Source organism: Garra rufa, chromosome 9, assembly GCF_049309525.1.
Source record: "Garra rufa chromosome 9, GarRuf1.0, whole genome shotgun sequence".
Classification (NCBI taxonomy): domain Eukaryota; kingdom Metazoa; phylum Chordata; class Actinopteri; order Cypriniformes; family Cyprinidae; genus Garra; species Garra rufa.
This window is the reverse complement of record NC_133369.1, coordinates 13,341,869-13,353,868: the sequence shown is the minus strand read 5'-3', so window position 1 is coordinate 13,353,868 and position 12,000 is coordinate 13,341,869. Positions and strand designations below refer to the sequence as shown.

Below are 12,000 nucleotides of genomic sequence, written 5' to 3'. Positions count from 1 at the left end.
CAGCAACAACTGCAATCAAGCGTTTGCAAGAACTGCTTATTTTCAGAGGTGGATTTGCTGGTGTGTTTTGGATCATTGTCCTGCTGCAGAACCCAAGTTCGCTTCAGCTTGAAATCACAAACAGATGGCCTTCAGGACTTTTTGGTAGACAGCAGAATTCATGGTTCCATTTATCACAGCAAGTCTTCCAGGTCCAGAAGCAGCAAAACAGCCCCAGACCATCACACTACCGCCACCATATTTTACTGTTGATATGATGTTCTTTTTCTGAAATGCTGCGTCACTTTTACACCAGATGTAATGGGACACACCTTCCAAAACGTTCAACTTTGGTCTCGTCAGTCCAGAGTATTTTCCCCAATTCTTGGGGATCATCAAGATGTGTTCTGGCAAAACTGAGATGAGCCTTTATGTTCTTTTTGCTAAGCAGCAGTTTTCATCTTGAAACTCTGCAATGCAGGCCATTTTTGCCAGGTCTCTTTCTTATGGTGGAGTCATGAACACTGACCTTAACTTAGGCAAGAGAGGCCTGGAGTGCTTTAGATGTTGTTGCGGGGTCTTTTGTGACCTCTTGGATGAGTTGTTGCTGCGCTCTTGGGGTAATTTTGGTCGGCCGGCCACTCCTGGGAAGGTTCACCACTGTTCCATATTTTCACCAATTGTGAATAATGGCTCTCACTTTGGTTCGCTGGAAATGCTTTAGAAAAGCCTTTATAACCTTTTCCAGATAAATCTCAATTAGAATAGGTCTCAATAACTTTCTTTCTCAATTGTTCCTGAATTTCTTTGGATCTCAACATGATGTGTAGCTTTTTGGTCTACTTCACTTTGTCAGGCAGGTCCTATTTAAGTGATTTCTTGCGAACAGGTGTGGCAGTAATCAGGCCTGGGTGTGGCTAGAAACTGAACTCAGGTGTGATAAACGGGAAACACTTTTTTACACAGGGCCATGTGGGTTTAGATTTTTTCCCTTTATAAAAAACCCCTTCATTTAAAAACTGCATGTTGTGTTTACTTGTGTTATCTTCGATTAATACTTAAATCTGTTTGATGATCTGAAACGTTAAAGTGTGACAAATATGCAAAAAAATAAAAAATCATTAAGGGGGCCAACACTTTTTCACACCACTGTATAACAAATCAAAAAGAAGATTTCAAAAACTGTCTGAGGAACAAAAGGCATTTGTGGTTGGCCAAACTGAACCAGGATTTTTAGGGCAAGAATCTTGACAACATTTGTGGTTGTTCTTATTTCCGGTCAGGTAGTTGAAATATTAGGCTAATCTTAATTAAGATAGCTTGTACTTACCATTAGCACCTATTAACCCTGTTGAAAAAAAACAGCATATACTGGTTAGGTAGGGTTTGATGCTGGGATGCTGGTTTTAGCTGATTTATGCCAGTCCTTAGCTGGTCATGTTGCTGGTCAAGGACCAGCATAAACCAGCAAAGAATCAGCATAAACCAGCATATTCTGGTTTTTTTCAACAGGGAACTTTAGTTTGTCAGAATATTACACTCTTTCCTGCTTACTAAGTCCTTCTCTACATGATTTAGCACCTTCCAAGCAGTTTTTCCATGGTTTAGATGGTATAAATGACCAGAACAACACATTCAGTAATTTATTAACCATGCAATCCAATGCGATTGTTTACATTACATCCGAGTATCACCAATATGGCCGTGCATCTGAGTTACTGACCAAATCGTGACTTAAGTGCAAACCCTCTATATCACCAACTTGTCACTGACGTCAGACCTGGTAAAATTTGTATTCACAAGACAATTCTGAATGCACAAAAAACAACTGGGTTTTAAAAGCTGTTGGGCTTTCAAAGAACTTATTCAATTTCGTAAATATCTACCATATAAATATAGTTACCTGAACTATTTTCCCATGTGTAGAAGAAACGACTTCTCTAGTACTTTGAAACATTATTTAAAATGTGATCAATGACCTCAAAACATCTTTTGTGCTTGATGGAAGAATGTCATACAGGTTAGGAAAGAAAGACATGGAAGACAATCATACATTTTAGTTTTATTGCAAACTATTCGTTTAAAGAATTCCGTCATCGTTTACATACCATAATTAATCATTCCAAACCTATATATCTTACTTTCTTCTGTGGAATGCCAAAGATGATGATTTGATGGTTACTATTCTTCCATTACATTGAAAATGTGTTCCACATGTTTGTAATAGTGAGTAAACAGAGAGAAATTTCATTATGCGGTGAACTATTCCTTTCAGCTACTCTCAATGTGGAGAATACAGTTCAAAGAGTGAATTAAATGAACTTTACTTTAAACACATCAGCATCTTCTGTTCACAAAAACTGAGCACTTGTCATTCCTTTTGTTTGCTTTAATTCTTCAAAATGGCACTTTCTCTGAGCCTAAAGTTGAACATTTTAATCGCCATGACTGAAAGGCAAAGGACAAATTATTTATGAGAGAAGACAATGTGACTGCAGAGTAGATAATAGCATTCCTATTTCCAAGCTAGTCATGATAACCACCTAGAGTGCTTAATAATCTTAATGATGATTAAAATATGTTCAACAATCTTGTTTCTGGAGTCTTATATATTCAATTTTACTTGTGTATTATCATAGAGGACCAAAGATTGCTCTGGATATGATCAGCTAAAATGTGTGCAGGACTATGCTAACCTATTGATTTTATTTCCCAAAAGTTTAAAGGTCATATTAGCATGTAAAAATGTCCTGCCTAAACTTGGTTTAACCTTAGATGTACCCAGACTGATAATTGCATCATGGAGATTTTTCTTGTGTCGCAACATGCACGTGATGTTTAATCGCTTACATCAGCAGAATAATCCCCATGTGCAGAGCAGACGGGTTTAACATCTGCAGCCAAGGGCCCTCTGACAAACGAACAGTCCCAACAGGTTATTATACCGTACAATGATCCGCACTGAAACCTTTTATGAATATAGACACACCCAAATGTTCTTCACGGTCTGGTGGTCAGGGTAATTTAAAATTTCCCACAAATCTGCCAACGGTTCAGGGATTAAGCGCGCCACACCTCTCTAACACTCATTAAAAATCTAGACTGTCAATTCGATGAAGGAACTGAGTGGCAAATGACTGAATATTATGGACAGCCACGGCACAAATGAGTGGATTAAACAACCCATTTATTTCCATGCTTGTCCATCAGTGTCATAGAAATGTGTGATTTTTGTATTTCAGGTTTTAGTGGTTTGTTCCAAGAGAGCGCCATTTACACCGTAATGGTCTAGACTACTTAAAGCTGATTATTTTAAATAAAGAGACCATGTGACCATGAAAGGTCAAAGGTTTTAGAGCAAATGCTGATCAAACATGAACTAAGAAATCATATCAAATTAAAAACATAAATGGCACATTAAGCCCAGTGACAAAGCAAGTAACAGCAATCACCTTACCATACTATGAAGGCTGACACAAATAGACTAAACTGCAATAGACAGATTAATGAAAGGCTAGCCTGGTGTGTGTAAGCGTTCAGTTTGGTTTTAATCCCAGAAGTCCTACTTCTAGTGACATTTATACAGAGTCGTTGGTACTTACATTTGAGGTCAAAAGTTTACATACACCTTGCAGAGTTTCCTTAATGTAATTATTTACCAAAATAAGAGGGATCATACAAAAGGCATGTTTTTTTTTTTTAATTTTGTACTGACCTGAATAAGATATTTCACATAAAATACATTTACATATAGTCCACAAGACAAAATAATAGTTGAACTTTTAAAAATGACCCTGTTCAAACGTTTACATACACTTGATTCTTAATATTGTGTTGTTACCCGAATGATCCACAGCTCTATTTTGATTTTTTTTTTTTTTTTTTTGTAATAGTTGTTCATGAATCCCTTGTTCACCCTGTTGACAGTTAAACAGCCTGCTGTTCTTCAGAAAAATCCTTCAGGTCCCACAAATTCTTTGGTTTTTCAGCATTTTTGTGTATTTGAACCCTATCCAACAATGACTGTATGATTTTGAGATCCATCTTTTCACATTGAAGACAGTTGAGGGACTCATATGCAACTATTACAGAAGGTTCAAACACTCACTGATGCTTCAGAAGGAAAGAAGATGCATTAAGAGCCAGGGGTGTAAACTTTTGAACAGAATTAATAATATTGGCTAAAAATCCTTTTTTTCCATTTAGTACTGCCCTTTAGAAGCTACAGAAGATACTTTACCAGAAGTTAAAATAAGTTCAATTTATCCTGATCTTCAAATTCAAAAAGTTTTCACCCCCCTCTTAATGCATTGTTTTTCCTTCTGGAACTCATGAACATCACCAAAAAAAATAAAATAAAAAATAAAAAATAAATAAACAGCTGTGGATCATTCAGGTAACAACATAAGAATCAAGTGTATGTAAAATTTTGAATGGGGTCATTTTTATAAATTCAATTATTATTTTCTCTTGTGGACTATATGTAAATAGATTTTGTGTGAAATATCTTATTCAGGTCAGTAATAACATGCATCTTGCATAATCCCTTTTCCTTTTAGTAAAATAATTAACATTTTGCCGATTCTGCAAGGTGTATGTAAACTTTTGACCTCAACTGTATATTTGGCAAGCATCACAGAAGACAAGACACAAGAGTTTAAGCAATGCATATATTTTTCTCAAAATTAGTATCTAATAATGATGATATGATGGATTACATTCAGTTTTCAGCCCTTTCAGAGTTTTAAATGAGAATTAAAAATAGCAAATGTACAGGAAGCAGAAAACCCCATCCAATCAAATCCATCCAAGAACAAGGGATTCATAAATTACATGTTCAAGAAATCACAAAAGAAAACAAAGGGAAAGTAAATGCCATTCCTGTTTATTCTCCACTCAGATCTATTCTCTTGTATATGCAGGCCAGATCTGTAAAGACATGTTGTCCCCGCCCACATCCTACCCAAGCCCCTCCCCAATCAGGCCCTGCCCCTCTCTTGTGGTTTGCAGAGAGAGTAAAGTGCTGGTAGCTGATCCAGAGGTGTTCAGGAAACGCACACATGAACCACACGGAAACGCTAAGAAGAAAAAACAAAAAGCAGCAAGCCAAACTAAGAGTAAATACATATTTAAAAAAAAATGTACAAATGTTTACAACATGCTTAATTAAAACAAATCATCTCAGGTTAAATTTTGAACGATTAAAACAATTCATTAAACCAAATATTAAGCCATATATATATAACTATCCTGGAATCTAATGTTATGTTCCAAAAGCAAGATTAGATAATTACCTTGAGTCAATCAATGTAAACCTATTTCTAAATCTCAAATAAGTCTCACATAAATGTGTAAAAGCATAAAAATACTTTTCACTTAAGTGTATCTGTCATTGCATATGAACTAGACGGTCGGAGCAGACTTATTAGCCGGAATTAGGTTATTAAATATCCCTTATCAATGTCAGTTGTGTTATTCTGACACAAACAAAATATGCCATCTTCACAGGTGATCAAGTATTCAGTACTGAGACAGTTCTCAAGCAGCTGATTCTCCCACCAGCTCAACTTGTGTAGAAATAAAAACCACTGTAAACCTGGCAGATCGTTGATGAAATATACTACTGTATCTCTCTAGAGTGTCCAACAGAGTCCTTTATTAAACAACACACCACTTTGGAAAGCTGTTAGTGCAGTTTTTCTTGTGTCAAACAGCCATAAAAAACAAAAAACACAAAAGGTGGCTGTGTAACAGTCGCTTCCTCATAATGCTTTCGATTCCCGTTCAAACGTGTTGGATTGACTTGTCACAGCCTGACATGTGACTTCTCTAACACAAAGACCCCAATGAGACAGGACGGGCGAAACGGAGAGCGTGTCCTTCGCCTTAGTGACATGCGATTCCTGTGGGCTGCATGCTAACGTGTACATTTCTATAGAGTTGAAATCAGGGCTGGAAAGAGATGCCAGCATAGTTTATGGCATGTGGACTGCAGATGGGATCATGGGATTGTCCAAAAGCTATTTGGACTGAGATAATACAGTTAAGGTCAAAAGTTTACACCCCCTGCCAGAATCTGCTAAATGCATGTTATTTAATTATTTAGTACTGACCTAAAAAAAATAATAGTTGAATTTATAAAAATGACCCTGTTAAGAAGTTTACATCCCCTTGATTCTCAATACTGTGTTGATACCTGAATGATCCACAGCTGTGTTTTTTTGTTTTTTGTTTAGTGATAGTTTGTGATGAGTCCCTTGTTTATCCTGAACAGTTAAACTGCCTGCAGTTTTTCAGAATTTTTTTCGGTTTTCCAGCATTTTTGTGTATTTGAACCCTTTCCAACAACGACTATGATTTTGTGATCCATCTTTCCACACAGTAGACAACTGAAGGACTCATATGCAACTATTACGAAAGGTTCAAATGCTCACTGATGCTCCAGAAGGAAAAACAATGCATTAAGAGCCAGGGGAGAAAGCTTTTGAACGTGTACATTTTTTTTATTTTGTCTAAATATCATTTTTATTTTTATTTTGTTCTGCTCTTCAAAGGCTACATAAGATAGTTTCCCAGAAGCCAAAATAAGTAAAATTCACCCTGATCTTTAAATTTAAAAAGTTTTTTCTCATCAATGAGTGTTTGACCTTTTTGTAATAGTTTCATAAGAGTGCCTCAGTTGTCCTCAGTGTGAAAAGATGGATGTCAAAATCATACAGTCATTGTTGAAAAGGGTTCAAATACACAAAAAATGCTGGTTTGTGGGACCTGAAAGATTTTCTAAAAAGACAGCAGGCAGTTTAAGTGTTCAGGACTAATAAGTAACTCATGAACAACTATGACCAAAAAAAAAAACCCATTCAGGATCATTCAGGTAATAACACAGAATTAAGAATTACTGTAAGCGTATGTAAACTTTTGAACGGGGTCATTTAAAATAAAAAAAAATTATGTGAAATATTCAGGTCAGTAATAAATTAACAGTAAAATGTATTTTGTAAGATCCCTATTATTTTGTTAAATAGAAAGGGGGATATAACTTTTGACCTCAACTGTATAATGATTTGAACTGTACTCAACTGAAACTGGCGATCTAGATTTGTAACTACAGTCGTATGAATGGTACCTGCACGCCTCTGAAAAGATGCCATCAAATGAAAACAGGTGTGTAGTAAAGAAATCAGCCCAAGTCATAAATAGTTTTTCATTTCAAGGATCCTGAGGATAAATAAGAAGGCACTACGGTAGCGACCACCTCGTCAGATGAATTTTCCTACAACAGAGCATTATATACACGCATTTACAAGCTTAGTAGCGTCTATCTGATTTGTCATTTGCAATTACTAGAAACTGAGCAAAGTGAGAAACCGAAGACCTTCACCTGAACGCACACTTTCACGGTTTGTTAGTGGTTAGATGTTCAAAGCATTAAATACAGCTCCTATAAACCTAGTTATAATGCACTACATGGTTTCACCTGAGGGAGGAACAGCCCACAATCACATTACCAAACAACCTCTTCCTCCAGCGGATAGCAGCATCGCTCAGAAAGAATACAAAATCTAAAAGAGTGGGGGAAAGTCAAAAAGAAGATGAAAGAGCACCATTGCCAAGAAATGCATTTACATGAAAGAGGTTGAAATGGACTAGAGAGTGACTTTAATGTGAAAGTAGAGCGAGCCGACAAGTAGTGTTCATTAATACGCAGGAACAATCCCATCAAACCTTTTGTTCATATGCACTGGGGCCTTTAATTGTTTTGGGAAAGTGTTATTGCCACAGGAATTTGCAAAACCTGAATGAAAATTAGACTAAAATTGCAGGATATGACCTGTAGATTGTCAATATTCCTAAAAGGGACCCTCAGTCACTGCTGTCATCATCGTCATCGTCGTCTGAGATGTTGTTGCTGGAAAACTCTGAACGGCTGTAGGAGTCTGAGCGGGACGGTAGGGTGGCGCCTGTTGAGAGCTGCTTGTAACAGAACTCGCACACTCGCACCGGTTTGGACGATTGACTGGGAAGCAGGTACTTCTTCTCCGAACAGGGGCCGCACACGACAAAGCCACACTTCCGGCAGTGGTGGCGCCGATTCACAGGAGTGAATTTCATCTTTTGGCACCGCATGCATATGGTCGCTTCAGAGTCGGGCACCCAAACAGCCGCGTGCTCGCCGGTGGGAGATTTCCCGCTTTTTTCCAGTAGGTCTGTGACGCATTTGCTGATGTGGCTCATCCACTCAGACTTCTCTGTTGCTGTGGCGGCATAGACGGCAAAAGACTTGGTGGGCGTTTTAATGAGCCAGCCGTTGCGCAGGTCGCCCTCGTCCTCTACCGTGTCGATGGTGACGCTCTCAAGAGGGATGATGTGCTGCTTGTTGTACTTCTTCTTCTGGATGACGATGTTTCCATATACTAGTATGTCGTTGAAGAGGAAGAACTGCCGGGCTTTGGGTCTTTTGCGGCACAGCTTTGTGAGAACGCCCTCTCCGATTAGCACTCGACCTGGGATGGCCAGCGGTTGGCCTGCTGTGCCAAAGCATGCTTCCACGACCCCGATTCGCTTAGAGTTGGCCTCACTGTTCGCCAAGCGGTCCACCATCTTTCAGACACCTGGGAAAGAGAAGAAGACAAAGACGAGGTTACGATTAGAGCAGGAACAGAAACAGAGTATCACGGCTCAGACAATATCAGCACACATGAAGAAAGAATACCACATGGAACACTTTTGGTTTATGAAGTCTTAACCGATTCTTTGTGGCCTTTAGAAAGTTTTCTGAATCTAGTCCGTTTTGAAGCAATGGCTACTTATACACTACGAGTCAAATTTTTTTTTGAACAATATGATTTTCAACGTTTTTTTTTTAAAGAAGTCTCTTCTGCTCACCAAGCCTGCATTTATTTGATCCAAAGTACAGCAAAAACAGTAACATTTTGAAATATTTTTACCAATTAAAACAACAGATTTCTATTTGAATATATATTTTATGTAATTTACTCCTGCGATCAAAGCTAAAATATAGAAATTATAAATTAATAATAACAACAGTAATAAAAATAAATGTTTTTTGAGCAGCAAATCAGAATATTAGAATGATTTCTAAAGGATCATGTAACGATAATGATGCTAGAAATTCAGCTCTTGAAATCACAGGAATAAATTACATTTTAAAATATATTCAAATAGAAAAGTTATTTTAAATAATAAAAACTATTCAAAATGTTACTGTTTTTGTTGCTTGTTGAGAAGAGACTTCTTTAAAAACAAAATAAAACAAAAAACAATTACAATCTGTTACAAAAACTTTTGACTGGTAGTGTATGAATGCATATGCTTTTGTTTTACACATACAGAGAGGTCCAAAGGTCAGACGCCATTAGTGAAAATGCTCCTATTTTGCATTTTTCAATTTTAATGTTCTGTATTAAATGCCTCCAAAAAAAAATAAAAAAATCAACAGCATATTTTCAGTCCGGTTGCCAAAGGACTATTTTTATTAGAATAATATTTCACTAAAATAAAAGGATCACCAATGCATAATTGATTAACCATTGATATCATCATTAAACTTACAGCACAATAATGCGTCCAATCATTCACTATTCTTAATTTATATTTGTGACCCTGGACCACAAAACCAGTCATAAGGGTATTTTTTTATTGAAGTATTCATCAACTAAAACTGAATAAATAAGCTGTTAGGATAGGACAATATTTGGTTGAGATACTACTATTCGAAAATCTGGATTCTGAGGGTGCAAAAAACAAATCTAAATAATGAGAAAAATCACCTTTAAAGTTGTCCAAATTAAGTTCTTAGCAATGCATATTACTAATCAAAATATTTTACGGAAGGAAATTTACAAAATATCTTTATGGAACAAGATCTTAATGAACTTAATATCCTAATGATTTTTGGTATACAAGAAAAATGTATAATTTTGACCCATACAGTCGTGGCCAAAAGTTTTGAGAATGACACAAATATTAGTTTTCACAAAGTTTGCTGCTAAACTGCTTTTAGATCTTTGTTTCAGTTGTTTCTGAGATGTACTGAAATATAATTACAAGCACTTCATACGTTTCAAAGGCTTTTATCGACAATTACATGACATTTATGCAAAGAGTCAGTATTTGCAGTGTTGGCCCTTCTTTTTCAGGACCTCTACAATTCGACTGGGCATGCTGATGACTGATAGCAACCCATTCTTTCATAATCACTTCTTGGAGTTTGTCAGAATTAGTGGGTTTTTGTTTGTCCACCCGCCTCTTGAGGATTGACCACAAGTTCTCAATGGCATTAAGATCTGGGGAGTTTCCAGGCCATGGACCCCAAATTTCAACGTTTTGGTCCCCGAGCCACTTAGTTATCACTTTTGCCTTATGGCACGGTGCTCCATCGTGCTGGAAAATGCATTGTTCTTCACTAAACTGTTGTTGGATTGTTGGAAGAAGTTGCTGTTGGAGGGTGTTTTGGTACCATTCTTTATTCATGGCTGTGTTTTTGGGCAAAATTGTGAGTGAGCCCAATCCCTTGGATGAGAAGCAACTCCACACATGAATGGTCTCAGGATGCTTTACTGTTGGCATGACACAGGACTGATGGTAGCGCTCACCTTTTCTTCTCCGGACAAGCCTTTTTCCAGATGCCCCAAACAATCGAAAAGAAGCTTCATCGGAGAATATGACTTTGCCCCAGTCCTCAGCAGTCCATTCTCCATACATTTTGCAGAAGATCAATCTGTCCCTGATGTTTTTTTTGGAGAGAAGTGGCTTCTTTGCTGCCCTTCTTGACACCAGGCCATCTTCCAAAAGTCTTGGCCTCACTGTGCGTGCAGATGCGCTCACACCTGCCTGCTGCCATTCCTGAGCAAGCTCTGCACTGGTGGCACTCCGATCCTGCAGCTGAATCCTCTTTAGGAGACGATCCTGGCGCTTGCTGGACTTTCTTGGACGCCCTGAAGCCTTCTTAACAAGAATTAAACCTCTTTCTTTGAAGTTCTTGATGATCCTATAAATTGTTGATTTAGGTGCAATCTTAGTAGCCACAATATCCTTGCCTGTGAAGCCATTTTTATGCAACGCAATGATGGCTGCACGCGTTTCTTTGCAGGTCACCATGCTTAACAATGGAAGAACAATGATTTCAAGCATCACCTTCCTTTTAACATGTCAAGTCTGCCATTCTGACCCAATCAGCCTGACATAATGATCTCCAGCCTTGTGCTCGTCAACATTCTCACCTGAGTTAACAAGACGATTACTGAAATGATCTCAGCAGGTCCTTTAAAGACAGCAATGAAATGCAGTGGAATTTTATTTTCGGGATTAAGTTAATTTTCATGGCAAAGAAGGACTATGCAATTCATCTGATCACTCTTCATAACATTCTGGAGTATATGCAAATTGCTATTATAAAAACTTAAGCAGCAACTTTTCCAATTTCCAATATTTATGTAATTCTCAAAACTTTTGGCCACGACTGTTCAATGTATTTTTGGCTATTGCTACAAAGATACCCATGCTACTTAAGACTGATTTGTAGTCCAGGGTTACATTTTTGTTCTATATACTGTTTACTTGAACAATAATTAAAAACACCAAGCAAGGATGCATTCAACTGATCAAAAGACAATAAAGGCATTCATAATGTTACAAAATATTTCAAATAAATGATTCAAAGAATCCTAAAAAATGCATCAAGGTTTCAACAAAAGTATTAAGCAGCACAATTTTTTTCAAAATTGTTAAGATATTAGCATATTAGAATTATTTCTGAATTACCATGTGACAAAGACTGGCAGCTGAATTACATTTTAAGCAATATAAATATATATAAAAAAACATACAAACATATGTACAGGACAGCATATTAGTTTTTTGCTGTGGTAACAGGAATTGTGAAAAATTTCTGGTGAAAATGTAGTATTGTGAGAAGGTAACCCAACAATATTTTTGTGACTAACAGTGACTAAGTCAGGATTACTTTAAATAAATAGTGGTCTCAGACGTCATCAACAC

At 37.1% G+C, this 12,000-nt stretch overlaps 1 protein-coding gene across 1 annotated transcript in view; it reads right to left on the bottom strand.

Moving 5' to 3' along the window:
• Positions 1-4,635: 4,635 nt before the first annotated feature.
• The window catches only part of plekhf2 (pleckstrin homology domain containing, family F (with FYVE domain) member 2), a 38,577-nt gene continuing 31,212 nt past the window's right edge, over positions 4,636-12,000 (bottom strand). Inside the window, exon 2 of the mRNA XM_073847215.1 lies at positions 4,636-8,591. Coding sequence (XP_073703316.1) covers positions 7,843-8,580 — 738 coding nt within the window. The 5' untranslated portion in view covers positions 8,581-8,591 and the 3' untranslated portion in view covers positions 4,636-7,842. The remainder of the gene's footprint in view (positions 8,592-12,000) is intronic.